The 12,464-nt window shown below is 50.9% G+C and overlaps 1 protein-coding gene across 1 annotated transcript in view; it reads left to right on the top strand.

Moving 5' to 3' along the window:
- VAV1 (vav guanine nucleotide exchange factor 1) overlaps positions 1 to 12,464 on the top strand; it is a 55,720-nt gene that overhangs the window by 30,557 nt on the left and 12,699 nt on the right. Inside the window, exons 2-21 of the mRNA XM_059919861.1 lie at positions 590 to 706; positions 1,211 to 1,269; positions 1,389 to 1,457; positions 1,731 to 1,839; positions 1,931 to 2,026; positions 3,209 to 3,277; positions 3,461 to 3,564; positions 4,165 to 4,264; positions 5,001 to 5,096; positions 5,312 to 5,380; positions 5,637 to 5,723; positions 5,823 to 5,908; positions 6,326 to 6,458; positions 6,734 to 6,843; positions 7,667 to 7,768; positions 8,015 to 8,112; positions 8,210 to 8,232; positions 8,393 to 8,438; positions 10,994 to 11,130; positions 11,458 to 11,523. Coding sequence (XP_059775844.1) covers positions 590 to 706; positions 1,211 to 1,269; positions 1,389 to 1,457; positions 1,731 to 1,839; positions 1,931 to 2,026; positions 3,209 to 3,277; positions 3,461 to 3,564; positions 4,165 to 4,264; positions 5,001 to 5,096; positions 5,312 to 5,380; positions 5,637 to 5,723; positions 5,823 to 5,908; positions 6,326 to 6,458; positions 6,734 to 6,843; positions 7,667 to 7,768; positions 8,015 to 8,112; positions 8,210 to 8,232; positions 8,393 to 8,438; positions 10,994 to 11,130; positions 11,458 to 11,523 — 1,776 coding nt within the window. The remainder of the gene's footprint in view (positions 1 to 589; positions 707 to 1,210; positions 1,270 to 1,388; positions 1,458 to 1,730; positions 1,840 to 1,930; positions 2,027 to 3,208; positions 3,278 to 3,460; positions 3,565 to 4,164; positions 4,265 to 5,000; positions 5,097 to 5,311; positions 5,381 to 5,636; positions 5,724 to 5,822; positions 5,909 to 6,325; positions 6,459 to 6,733; positions 6,844 to 7,666; positions 7,769 to 8,014; positions 8,113 to 8,209; positions 8,233 to 8,392; positions 8,439 to 10,993; positions 11,131 to 11,457; positions 11,524 to 12,464) is intronic.

The raw sequence follows: 12,464 nt of genomic DNA, 5'->3' as shown, positions 1-12,464 counted from the left end.
TAATATTTGTCATTTTAACCATTTGTAAGTGTACAATTCAGTGGCGTTTAATACATTCACAATGTTGTGTAACTGTTACCACTATATCCAAAACTTTTTCATCTTCCCCAACAGAAATTCTGTCCCCATTAAACACTAACTCCCTATTCATCTCCCTCAGCCCCTGTTACCCACCACCATACTTTCTGTCTCTATGGATGTGCCTATTCTAGGGACCTCATGTAGGTGGTATCATACAATATTCATCTTTCTGTGTCTGGCTTATTTCACTTAGCATAGTTGTCAAGGTTTATCTGTGTTGTAGTATAAATCAAAATTTCATTCCTTTTTAATGGCTGAGTAACATTCCAAAGGTATGTATACACCACATTTTGTTACCTGCTAATGGTTAACTTTATATCTTATGAATTTTACTTCAATAAAAAAAAAATTCAGGGGTAGACTGGCTTCAGGTGCAGCTTGATCTTTACTTGTTGGGGGGCTGTGCCTTCTTTTTCCTCTTCTGTGCCAGTCCTCAAGCCAGATGGCCAAGGGTCAGCTTCTCCCCTGTCCCATTATGTTTTGTCCATTCTCATTTATCTCTCCACAGTTCCTGTGCCTCAAGAATATCCGCACCTTCCTGTCTACCTGCTATGAGAAGTTCGGCCTCAAGCGGAGTGAGCTCTTTGAGGCCTTTGACCTCTTTGATGTGCAGGATTTCGGGAAGGTGAGCTGGGACTGAGCTGCCTGTGAGCTGGACACCGAGAGCCCAAAGATTGGATTTCAATTCATTTCCGTAAACGTCTACACTGGGCAAGCCAAGGGCTACTGGGGAAGGACTGATGGGCCAGACCAAGCTGTACACCAGGTGCAAAGAGCCTGGCTTAGGGCATGTGGAACTGCGTTTGAGTCCTTGCTCCACCAATTGCTGTGTGACCTCAGATATGTGGCCATGCCTCTCTGAGCCTTAAGTCCCTTGTCTAACTTGGAAGTAAGATCACTCCATCCTCTCTGAGTGATTATGAGGATTGAATAGAACAAGGGGTTCAAGTGGTGGGTGCTCAGTTAAAGGAACGCTGACATGCTGACGTCGGGGAATGGGAAGGTGGGAAAATCCCAAATTAGGCTCCCAGGGGCATGGGGTCTAACCTCAAGGTCAGGTGCTTGGAGGCTGTGTTCTGGCATGTGGGTGGGCAAGGGGCTTGCTGAGCAGCCTCGGCCCTTGTCGCAGGTCATCTACACTCTGTCCGCTCTGTCCTGGACGCCAATTGCCCAGAACAAGGGGATCATGTGAGTAACTATCTGAGCCGACAGCTCTGGACCCATTTGGCCCCAATCCTCCTCCTCCTGGAAGCTCCCTCCCCACCTGGCCCTCTGGCCTCTGGCTTACACCATCTTGGCTCCCCCAGGCCTTTCCCCACTGAGGAGGAGAGTGTGGGGGATGAGGACATCTACAGTGGCCTGTCGGACCAGATCGAGTGAGTGTCTGGGACCACGACCCTGCCCCGGGGGGTCTGAGGGAACAGGACCTTGCCCTGGGGGTTCTGAGGGGACCAAGACCCTGCCCTGGGGTATGAGGGGATCACCATCCTGCTCTGAGTGTCCGAGGGGACGTGGCTTTGCCCCAGGGGGTCTGAGGGGACGGGACCCTGCCCTGTAGGGTCTGAGGGGCCGAGGACCCTGCCCCAGGGGATCAGAAGGGTCCCTGGTCTGGGGGAGTCCCCTGGCCCTGCCTGACTCCACCTCCGCAGCGACACGGTGGAAGAGGATGAGGACCTGTACGACTGCGTGGAGAACGAGGAGGCCGAGGGCGACGAGGTGTACGAGGACCTCATGCGCACGGAGCCGGTGCCCATGCCGGTGTGTGGGAGAGCAGGGCCGGGCGGGGCAGGCGCACGGGTGGGGCGCGGCCCCGGACACCCCAACACCGGCCTCTCCTCTCCGCTCTCAGCCCAAGATGACAGAGTATGACAAGCGGTGCTGCTGTCTGCGGGAGATCCAGCAGACGGAAGAGAAGTACACGGACACGCTGGGCTCCATCCAGCAGGTGCGATGCTCAGGCCCCGCCCCTGCCACGCGCATGCGCGGAGCGGAGAGGCGTCATCCGTCCCGCGGGCCTGGGGCTCTTACCTGTCCGCGCTGATTTGTATTTCTCTGTCTCTCCTCGTCTCTGGTCCTTCTGTATCTCTCCCTACTTCTTCCTCTGTTTATCTCTCTCTCTTTATCCCTGTCTCTATCTTTTCCTATATCCTCATCTCTGTCCGTCTGTCTCTATTACTCTCACTTTCTAGTTCCTCTGTCCTTTGGCCATCTCTTTTTTTTAACCGTTTTATTGAGATTTAATCAATATACCATACATTTCACCCATTTAACATCTATAATTTAATGTTTTTTGGTATATTCACAAGGGTGTACAACCGTCACCACAGTTTATTTATTTTAACATTTTTATTGAAGTACAGTTGATTTACAATGTTGTGTACCACTGCTTAATTTTAGAACCTTTTTTTCTTTCTTTTTTTTTTGGTGGGGAGCGGGCGGGGGCTGCACTGCGTGGCTTGTGGGACTTTAGTTCCCAGATCAGGGATTGAACCCAGGCCCTCGCCAGTGAGAGTGCGGAATCCTAACCACTGGACCGCCAGGGAATTCCCAACTTTAGAACATTTTCATCATCCCCCAAAGAAACCCCATACCCCGTAGCCATCACCCCTTAAATCCCCATTCTCCCCAGCTCTTGGCAACCACTGATCTACTTTCTGTCTCTATGGATCTACTTATTCTGGACATTTCATTTAAATGGACTCATACACTACGTGGTCTTTTGTGTCTCGCTTCTCTCACTGAACATCATGTTTTCAAGGTTCATCCACATTGTAGCGTGTGTCAGTACTTCACTCCTTTTCATGGATGGACCACATTTTGCTGTTCATTCATCCGTTGACAGACATTTGGGTTGTGTCCACTTTGGGGTTACGATGACTAATTCTGCTCTGAACAATCTTGTACAGGTTTTTGTGTGGACTTTTTTCCCATCGCTCTTTTCTCTCCTTTTCTGTTTCCTTGCCTCTGTCTCCTTCTCTCTACACATTTCTCTCTCTCTCTCTCAGTCTCTGTGTTTCTGTTCATCCCTTTCCGTCTCTGTCTCCTCCTCCCCGTCTCTCTGGGACTCCTTCACCCTTCATCCTCTCTCCTCCTTCATCCTTCATCCTTGTCTCCCCCCCACCCACAGCATTTTATGAAGCCCTTGCAGCGGTTCCTTAAACCTCAAGACGTTGAGATCATCTTCATCAACATCGAGGTGAACTGACCGATTCCCGCCCTCCCGGACTTCTGTCCAGTGGGGGTGGTCTGCTGGCTTCGCCTGTCCCTGGAGTGTGGGGGGTGGAAGATGAATGACATAGGGTGGGCGGATGACCCTTCTCCCACCCGGCATCCCAAGCCCCAGGCTCCCGCCCCAGCCCTTACCCCTCTCTCCGAGTAGGACCTGCTTCGCGTGCACACCCACTTCCTAAAGGAGATGAAGGAAGCCCTGGCCAACCCCAGTGCACCCACCCTCTACCAGGTCTTCATCAAATACAAGGAGAGGTGAGACCCAGCTGGCCAGCCCAGACCTCTGGAGGTCACCCTGCCCTGAGTGGGCATTTGGGAGGCCCTACCCTCATAGACCACTGGACAGAGAGGGCTTTTCCTTCTTTGCTCGTGGGCAAGGGGCTGCCCATCTCTGGTTAAATTCCCAGCTCTTTCTCTTGAGAGCTGTGTGACGTTGGAAAGTCACTTAACCTCTCTGTGCTTCTGCTTCCACATCTATAAAATCAGTGTGATCCAGGAACGTATCTCCTGGGGTTGTGGTGAGGATTGAGTAAATTGATGCTTAAAGTGCTTAACACGGGGCTTGGCACACAGTAGGTGATCAATAAATGCTTATTAAATAAATGAACATTGAGCAGAGACGCTACACCAGGTGCTCTGATAAGAGCTTCTTGTGCTTTATCTCATTTAATGCTATAATAACCCCACGTGTGTGTGTGTGTGTGTGTGGCGTGCCATTGTTATGACCATTTTACAGACAGGAAGACTGAGGCTCAGTGTCACGCAGCTGGGAAGAGGTGGGGCTGGACTGACACCCAGATCTGCCTGAGCTTGGTGCCAGCTGCCATTCCCCGGCCACCTGTCCTCTTCCCGCAGGTTCCTCATCTATGGCCGCTACTGCAGCCAGGTGGAGTCAGCCAGCAAGCACCTGGACCGTGTGGCTACAGCCCGGGAGGATGTGCAGATGAAGCTGGAGGTGGGGGGATGGGCTACATCTTTGAGTGTGTGTGTGTGTGTGTGGGGGGGGGGGTCTCCCACTCCTTCCCAGGCTCCAAGGGCAGTAGAGAGGAAACCGAGCTGGAGATGGCATCCCTTTCTGTGGCAGCCCAGCCAGAAGTCTGCCCGCTGAAGGTTTGGGGAGGGTGGTACTGACTAGCCAAGTGGGAGAAATGGACCAGGAGGAGATGGACCAGAATGCTGAGCCCTAACCCCAGCTAAACCCTGACTCTGGGCTGAGCCCTGATGCCAGGCTGAGGTCCTGACCCTGATCTGAACTCTGAGGGCACACTGAACCCCAGCCAGAGCTCCAACCCTGGCTGTGCCCCAAGTCTGGGCTGAAGCCCAACTTCACACAGAACCCCGATCCCAGCCAAGTCCTGATCCTGGGCTGAACCCCAGCCTGGACCCGTGTGTCTAGTGGGAGCGCAGACGGGGCCGGGATGCTGAGGAATGGCTTGTGTGTGCCGTCCGTCAGCTTCTTTGGTCTCCACAGTGGGGACCCTCCAGACCTGTCCATCTCCTCCTCTTCAGCCCCCCTCAGCTGAGGAATCCTGGACCTCTTCCCCAGGCAGCCTTCCAGCTGGGTCTTAAACCACCCCTCACCCCGTGGCATTCTTCCTTATTTCCTTGGGGGAGAGATGAAGCTTCAGGTTCTATAAAAATCCCCACCTGCCTCTACCTCTTCTCACTCACCCCTTTCTCCAATCTCCCAGGAATGTTCTCAGCGAGCGAACAACGGGAGGTTCACCTTACGGGACCTGTTGATGGTGCCCATGCAGCGGGTCCTCAAATATCACCTCCTTCTCCAGGTGCCCAAGGGGGCGCCCAGGCATGGGTTTGGCACATCGACCTCCCTGCAAGGGCTCCTGGGGGCTGGGCTCCCCTCTCTGGGTGAGGTCATTGGGGCAATGCCTCTAGGGACAGCAGAAGGAGGAGAAGGAGCTGGTGGGCCAGGCTTGTTTGGAAGGCCTCCCAGGATGAGAGGGCAGGCCCTGGGTGATATACGTCTCTGCGGGTCACGCAGGAGCTGGTGAAACACACGCAGGACGCAACGGAGAAGGAGAACTTGCGGCTGGCCCTGGATGCCATGAGGGTGAGTGGTCACACGCAGGGGTGACGGGGACACACAGACACATACGCATTCAGGTCAGTGAGCACCATCCAGGCACAGTCACACCCACGGGCCACCCCTGCCCCCACCGCACGGGGACACACCTGCACGCCGAGTGAGCTATTCGCATCGTCCCCCTTGGGGACAGTGACATCCTTCTGCCAGCCCCTGCTGGGGGCTGACCCCCTGTCTCCGGCCAGGTTGGGGGGGCCCAGGCTCACCCCTGTCCCACCCCCAGGACCTGGCACAGTGCGTGAACGAGGTCAAGCGGGACAACGAGACGCTGAGGCAGATCACCAACTTCCAGCTATCCATCGAGAACCTGGTGAGCGGGCGGAGTGGGGATGGCCAGGGGCGTGGCCGCGTGGGGAGGGGGTTTGGTCTCCTGCGTGGCCCATTACCACACACCCTGTCTGCTGTGTAGGACCAGTCTCTGGCCCACTATGGCCGACCCAAGATCGATGGCGAGCTCAAGATCACTTCTGTGGAGCGGCGCTCCAAGATGGACAGGTGGGCGGAGCCAACACGGATCTGGGGTGGAGCCTGGACAGGGGCGGGGCCAGGCTACCAGTTAGGCAGGTGGACAGAGCCAACACGGATCTGGAGTGGAGTCTGGGCAGGGGCTTGGCCCTACTTCTAGATAGACAGGTGGGTGAGGCCACACAGACCAGTGGGTGGAGCCTAGATGGAGAGGCGGGGCAGAGCCAGCATGGATGCGTGGGCGGAGCCAAGAACGACAGGTGGCAGGACCTGTAAGGATCACGTGGGTGAGGTAGGCATGGCCAAGTTGGCCACAGAGGAGGAGAAGGGCAGGAATCCTAGATGGACAGCAGGGCGGGGGCCAGGAAGGTGGCAGGGGATCAGGCAGAGAGCCGGTGGGGACTTAAGCAGGAGCCCGACAGGGGCAGCTGACCCAGCTGCTTCCAGGTACGCCTTCCTGCTCGACAAAGCTCTGCTCATCTGTAAGCGCCGAGGGGACACCTACGACCTCAAGGACTTTGTGAACCTGCACAGCTTCCAGGTTAGAGATGACTCTTCCGGAGAGCGGGACAACAAGAAGGTGAGGCTTGGAGGCTGTAACTGGGGGACCTCAGTGCTGGGGGTCCTCAATGCAGCTTGAGCTCTCCACTTGGCCTTTGGAATGCCGGTGCGTGTGTTGTGTGATTTTAGATTTGTGAATGTGTATTTGCATGGTACCCCATGCATGGCTCTCCTGGGAGCAGGCAGGCTGTAGTTGGCTTGACCCTTTTCTCCCCGCAGTGGTAGGGTCAGTGGGTGTGTGGTCCCACCCTCTTCAGAGCAGGTGCCTTCATTCTCAACCCTGCTTCCCTGCAGTGGACCCACATGTTCCTCCTGATTGAGGACCAAGGTGCCCAGGGCTATGAGCTGTTTTTCAAGACACGAGAACTGAAGAAGAAGTGGATGGAGCAGTTCGAGATGGCCATGTGAGCCCCCCCCCCTCCTCCATCTTTCTATCCTCAGAGGACTGTATCATGTGGGTGCAGGATCTGGGAGGCAATTCTGTGCTGTCGTCTCATCTCTGCCGTGGGACCGCTCTGAATCTCAGTTTCCTAATCTGGGAAATGAGAGGGACAGTCTTTTAAGGCTGTCTGCATCACCAGAATGCCAAGTCTTCGTAAGCTTCAGTCACCAGCCTGAAAATCCTTCCTCCTTGTCTTCCTCCTCCTTCTTTTTCTTGAGGTGAAATTCACATAACAAAAACTTAGACATTTTTTTTTTTTGGCTGTGCTGCATGGCTTGTGGGATCTTAGTTCCCCCACAGGGATCGAACCCGGGCCCTTGGCAGTGAAAGCACGGACTCCTAACCACTGGACCAGCAGGGAGTTCCCCAAACATAGCCATTTTAAAGTGTACATTTCAATGGCATTTAGTACATTGACAATGTGCAACCATCACCTTTATCCAGTTCCAGAACATTTTCATCCATCCCAAAGGAGACCCTGCAACCATGAAGTGATCACTCCCCATTTCCCTTGCTCCCAGCCCCTGGCAACCACCAATCCGCTTTCTGTCTTCACCCATGTTCATTGCAGCACTATTCACAACAGCCAAAAGGTGGCAACAATGCAAATGTCCATCAGTGGATGGATGGACAAACACAACAGGGCATATCCATGCAATGGAATAGTATTCAGCCATAAAAAAGAATGAAGTCTTGATCCATCCACATTGCAGCGTGTGTTGGTACTTCATTCCCTTTTATGGCTGAATCCTGTTCCGTTGCGTGGAATTATCTTTCCTCACCAGCTCCAACATCTACCCCGAGAACGCCACTGCCAACGGGCATGACTTCCAGATGTTTTCCTTTGAGGAGACCACGTCCTGCAAGGCTTGCCAGATGCTGCTGAGGTGGGAGTCTGGGAGGATGGACCTGGGTCCTGGGCTGGGTTGGCTCTTCCTCTTTTGGGGGGGGGCTCCCCTGGCTGTCATGGCCCTGAGTTGGGAGGGGGGAGGCCCTCCTTTGACCTTTAGCTTCTCCATCTCTGTCCTGCTCTAAAGAGAACACAAAGGGGCCCTTTATGTTGTTGGTAAAACGATTGGCTGTGTTCGTTCAATATCACTGACTCTCTTCTTTATCTTCTCCCTGCATCCCAGAGGCACTTTCTATCAGGGCTACCGTTGTCAGAGGTGCCGGGCACCTGCACACAAGGAGTGTCTGGGGAGGGTCCCTCCATGTGGTCGACACGGGCAAGGTACCAGGAGACTGAAGTTGGGAGGTGGGCTTGCTTCTGCATGGAGGGTGGGGGGGGGGTTCCCATTCTAACTAGTATTTCCTTTACCCTCTCATAGATTTTTCAGGAACTATGAAGAAGGTAAGACCCTCATGCTCCTTTCTGTGCGTGGAAAATCAGGGGGGTGGGTAGGGAAGGCAGGACCCGGGAGCCCTTGGCAGTGGGCATGGCTCTTTGCTGGGTGCTCAGATAAGGGCTGAGCACAGGTAGCGATACTTGCTGTCTTGGTCTCTCCCTCCAGGATAAGCCACATCGGCGGGCTCAAGACAAAAAGAGGAATGAGCTGGGTGAGTCAGCAGGGGGCGCTGTGTGGGGCAGAAATAAATCTAGTCTGCCTCAGTGATGCTGGCCCAGGGGCAGATCTCAACAATTATGTTAATGACCACATACTGCCCTGCTTATAAAGCATTTGTTCCAGTCTTAGAAACCCAAAAGGAATTTATAAATAACGAACTCAAATTCTTTACTAGCTTTGCTCAAACACTGTGAAGAGGATGGACGGAACATAGAAACCCTCGTTGAGATGCTTTCTCTCCCATTCACATTTTTATGTATATACGTATTTTTTAAACTGAAGTATAGTTGATTTACAATGATTCAGGTGTACAGCAAAGTGATTCAGTTATATATATATATATATTTTTTTTTTTCAGATTCTTTTCCATTATAGTTTATTACTAACTATATTGATACAGTAATATAAGATATTGAATATAGGTCCCTGTGCTATACAGTAGGTTCTTGTTCTTTATTTTATATATAGTAGTGTGTATCCATTAACCTCAAATTCCCAATTTATCCCTCCACCCCCTCCCATTCACTTTTATTATTCACTGCCCCCCCACCCCGCCCCCCCCTTTTTTTTTTCTTGCTGACAAACTCCATCTGTAGTCTTAGCTGGCTGGGCATACCTCATCCCTTCTCCTACTGATTCTGTATCACAAAATCTTATCATAATGGAGTAGTTTCAGCAAAGTGTAGTCCAACTGGATGCAGGAGATGAAGAGTTTGGCCAAGCCAGAATTCGTTTTAGCCCAATGGCAGTGGGGAAAGGCTGGATTTTGATATATATTAATGGTGTTTGTGGGATCACAGTCGTGATGGGTGATTTTTATTCAGCATCTATTGTATATATTGTCTGGGGCAAATGGTGACTAAAAACAGTGTGCTTCCTGTTCTTCCAAAGCTCCCAGGCTGGTAGCAGGAGACAGACTTTGGCTAAGTCATTCCAGTTGAGGTGGGCGAAGTAGAGGGTTTTCCAGAGCATTCAACCGGAGGACCTGATGAATCTGAGCCTTCAGGGAAGGCTTCTCAAAGGAGGTGGCATTAAAGTGGACACTTGAGGGATAAGGAGGAGTCAGACAGGTGAGGATGGCAGGAGTGTTCCAGGCAGAGGGAACAGCATGTACGAAGGCTAGGAAGCAGGGCGGCAAGGCATTATTGAAGAACTTGGTGTGGCCGAGAAAAATAAACTCTTTGCTCATAGTCATACAGAATCAGTGTAAAGATTCAGTTTCAGATCGATCTATCTATCATCTATCTATCATCTATCTATCTATCTATCCTGATACATAGATATCTAGCTGTAGTTCTATATCTACAGCTAGATATAGATACATCAGTCTTATTTGTAATAGTCAAAAATTAGAAACAACTCAAATGTCCTCAATAGCAGGAATATATATATATATATATATATATATATATATATATATATACACACACACACACTATATATATAATATAATAATACATATGTATAAAATCAGCTTTATACAAAAATATATATATCAGCTTTATTGGTCAAAAACCAGGCAACCCAAATGTCCTCAATAGGAGGAAATATATATGAGTGTATGTGAGTGTATATATATATATATATATATATATATATATATATATATATATATTTAAACATAGCCAATACATATATGTTCATATATATGTACACATATATACACTTGCTCATATCCATTTTATATATATAAATATATGTATGTAATTTTCTATTGAGATAGAAATATTTCTATTGAGATAGAAAATACATACCATAAGGTGTATAAAATGAATAAATCTTAAATGTGTGGCTCACTGAATTTCTACCCATATAACCACCATATTCAGATTAATGTATAGAACATTTCTGTCATCGCAGAAAGTTTTATTGGATGGTGTTGGTCATACTCACTGCTAGTGCATCCTGCCTCGCAGAGGGAACCACTGTCTGACCTTTATCATCATAGATTAGTTTTGCCTGCCCTTGAACTTCATACATATGACATTGTACAGCACGGACTCCGTTACTGCATATTAGTGTGGTTGCTTGAAGCAGTCATTTGTTCTTTTTCGTTGCTTATCGTATTTTGTGCTGTGTTTATCCATCTTCTTGAGGACATTGGGTTTGTTGCCAATTTTTTTTGGCTCTTGTGAAGAGAGCTGCTGTAAACATTCTTGTCTATGACTCCCTGGGACCTATGTTTTCATTTCTCTTGGTGATATGTCAGGAGTGGAATTAGCTTTAGTGGATACAGCCAAATAGTGTTCCAAAGTGGATTCCTACAGCCATGTAGGAATGGGCTATGGGGTGGTGGCCACCCTCCCTGTTTTTGCCAAAAAAATTATTTTAAATATTTTCATATTAAAAACTTCTTCAAGTAAAAAAAAAAAAAAATAGAATCCAGAAACCCAGGTGACTTCCAATTGCTCCACATCCTTGCCACCGTATTGGTATTGCCGTATTGTCTGTCTTTTGAATTGTCGCCATCTTGGTGAGCGGTGAGACTCAGGTTTGAAAGTCCCGGGCTACCAGCCGTGCTGTATCACCACCTCCCCTCCCCTCCAGGCCTGCCCAAGATGGAGGTGTGCCAGGAGTACTATGGGCTGCCTCCACCCCCTGGAGCCATTGGACCTTTTCTACGCCTCAGCCCTGGAGACATTGTGGAGCTCACCAAGGCCGAAGCCGAACAGAACTGGTGGGAGGTACAGGCTGGGGCCGTGGGAGTGATGGAGAAGGACCTGAGCGTGGGGGTCAGGGTGTAGGTGACCTTGGGAATGGGATCATGGCACAACTGGACACGGCTGCTCTGGGGAGAGTGACGTCTGTGGGGGTTTCTGGGGCTGGCCTGGCCCTTCTGAGCTGGTGGTCTTCCCAGGAAGTTGATACTGATTGAGACCTCTCTGGGCATTCAGGCCATGGAGAGATAGATGGCCAAGCAGAGTGGCCGTTGGGTGAAAGATGGACATACGCACACACGCATGTTGGATGCCTGTAACTTCTCTGTCCATCTTTCCCTCCCATCTTCTTAGGGCAGGAATACGTCTACCAATGAAGTTGGCTGGTTTCCCTGTAACAGGGTCAAGCCCTACGTGCACGTGAGTGTCTCAAGTCTGGTTGGAGAGAGGGCAGGGGAGTTCAGAGAGGGTCCTGCGACCCTCTGCAGCGTTGGGGAGACACTCCTGAGATCAGGAGGGGGCCGCCCATCATGGCAGGTCACTCCCTACCTCAATGACTGAGCCCAGAGAGGGGGCCACCCTGGGAAGGATGACCAGTCCTTTTCTCTTTGGTTTTTCTTGTATGAAGATCCTCTCCATCATCAGGAGAAAGAGCAGGGGTCCAGAAGGCTGGCCAACCCCTACCTTCCTTCTGGGGCACCGAATGGAGTCCTCTACAGGGTCACTTCCCACCCCGTGCCTCCTTGCCCAGCTTTTGGGAACAGACCTGCCCACCACTCTGCCCGGGCCCTGTCCTTCTTCACCTGTTCCCCGCTACCCTGATCCCCTCATCTTTTTTTTTTTTAATTAATTAATTAATTAATTATTTTTGGCTTCATTGCTGCCCACAGGCTTTCTCTAGTTGCAGCGAGTGGGAGCTACTCTTCGTTGCGGTGGGCGGGCTTCTCATTGTGGTGGCTTCTCTTGTTGTGGAGCATGGGCTCTAGGTGTGCGGGCTTCAGTAGTTGTGGCACATGGGCTCAGTAGTTGTGGCGTAGGGGCTTAGTTGCTCCACAGCATGTGGGATCTTCCCGGACCAGGGCTCGAACCCATGTCCCTGCATTGGCAGGCAGGTCCTTAACCACTGTACCACCAGGGAAGCCCCTGATTCCCTCTTCCTGATGATGACTTCAGATCTTCCCCACTCTTCCCAAACCTTATCCTCCCTCATGACCCTGCTGCCTGCTTCACAGCCCTCATAGTAGCCTGCAGAGGGTAAGTCCCGTTTTTGTCGCTTTCATTTTATGTAATTTCAGACTTCCAGAAAAGTCCTGAGAATAATGCAAAGAACTTCCATACATCGTTTACTCAGATTCACTACC

This window comes from Balaenoptera ricei, chromosome 3 (assembly GCF_028023285.1).
Source record: "Balaenoptera ricei isolate mBalRic1 chromosome 3, mBalRic1.hap2, whole genome shotgun sequence".
Taxonomy (NCBI): domain Eukaryota; kingdom Metazoa; phylum Chordata; class Mammalia; order Artiodactyla; family Balaenopteridae; genus Balaenoptera; species Balaenoptera ricei.
This window is presented reverse-complemented; position numbering and strand designations above follow the sequence as displayed.